The following is a 751-nucleotide window of genomic DNA, read 5'->3' on the forward strand; positions in this document are numbered from 1 at the left end:
CATAAATAGATATTTAGAGTCAGGGGTATGAATATAGATAGATATTTCATACATAAAATTCCCTCTTATATACAAAGTTATGTTTCATCCCGATTTCCAAATATACAAGAATATTTGGTCAAAATGGGGCCTACCAGCATTATGTCAAGCAAAAGAAGAATATTGAAATATACATTAAAAGAGAGACATTCGCGCGTTTATTACACTTACAAAAATACACGAGAACACTTAAGCCTTACTTTCGGGTTGGTCAAAACAGCCTCTAACCAGGAGGGAGAAGTGGCCGGCCATGTTGACCTGTGCCACAGATCGAGAAATGCTCTGCCTACTTTTTCCTTTCCTCCTTTTACTCTTCAGCTGTCGAATCTGACCGTTTGGAAACACGTTCCATAAGATTATCCCAAAAGAGATCAGGTTGATAAAAAGGGCCGTCTTAAAAGAAAGATCTAGATCACAAAAATGGTCATAGCAAGATGGGGGCCCAATAGTCACATGGGTTTGGTTTCGAAGAAAAGGTTAGAATTGCTAAATGGTATAAAATGGTTGAAACTGCAAAAAAATGGTACAAAAAATCGTCGGAGGTGCAAAAAAAATCGTCCGTCACACGAAAGGTAAAGATTAGAGACATTAGAAATATCAGACAAAAATATTAAAGGCAATGGGAAAATATCAGCCACAAAAGAGTCAATGCTAGTAAACAAACGCTTTTTTTTACTAATATTGACTCCTATGCGACTGATATTATTATTCT

General features: G+C 36.4%; 1 protein-coding gene across 1 annotated transcript in view; it reads left to right on the forward strand.

Moving 5' to 3' along the window:
* The first annotated feature begins 539 nt into the window (after positions 1 to 539).
* The window catches only part of LOC119592370, a 7,343-nt gene continuing 7,131 nt past the window's right edge, over positions 540 to 751 (forward strand). Inside the window, exon 1 of the mRNA XM_037941194.1 lies at positions 540 to 611. Coding sequence (XP_037797122.1) covers positions 540 to 611 — 72 coding nt within the window. The remainder of the gene's footprint in view (positions 612 to 751) is intronic.

This window comes from Penaeus monodon, chromosome 30, assembly GCF_015228065.2.
Source record: "Penaeus monodon isolate SGIC_2016 chromosome 30, NSTDA_Pmon_1, whole genome shotgun sequence".
Classification (NCBI taxonomy): domain Eukaryota; kingdom Metazoa; phylum Arthropoda; class Malacostraca; order Decapoda; family Penaeidae; genus Penaeus; species Penaeus monodon.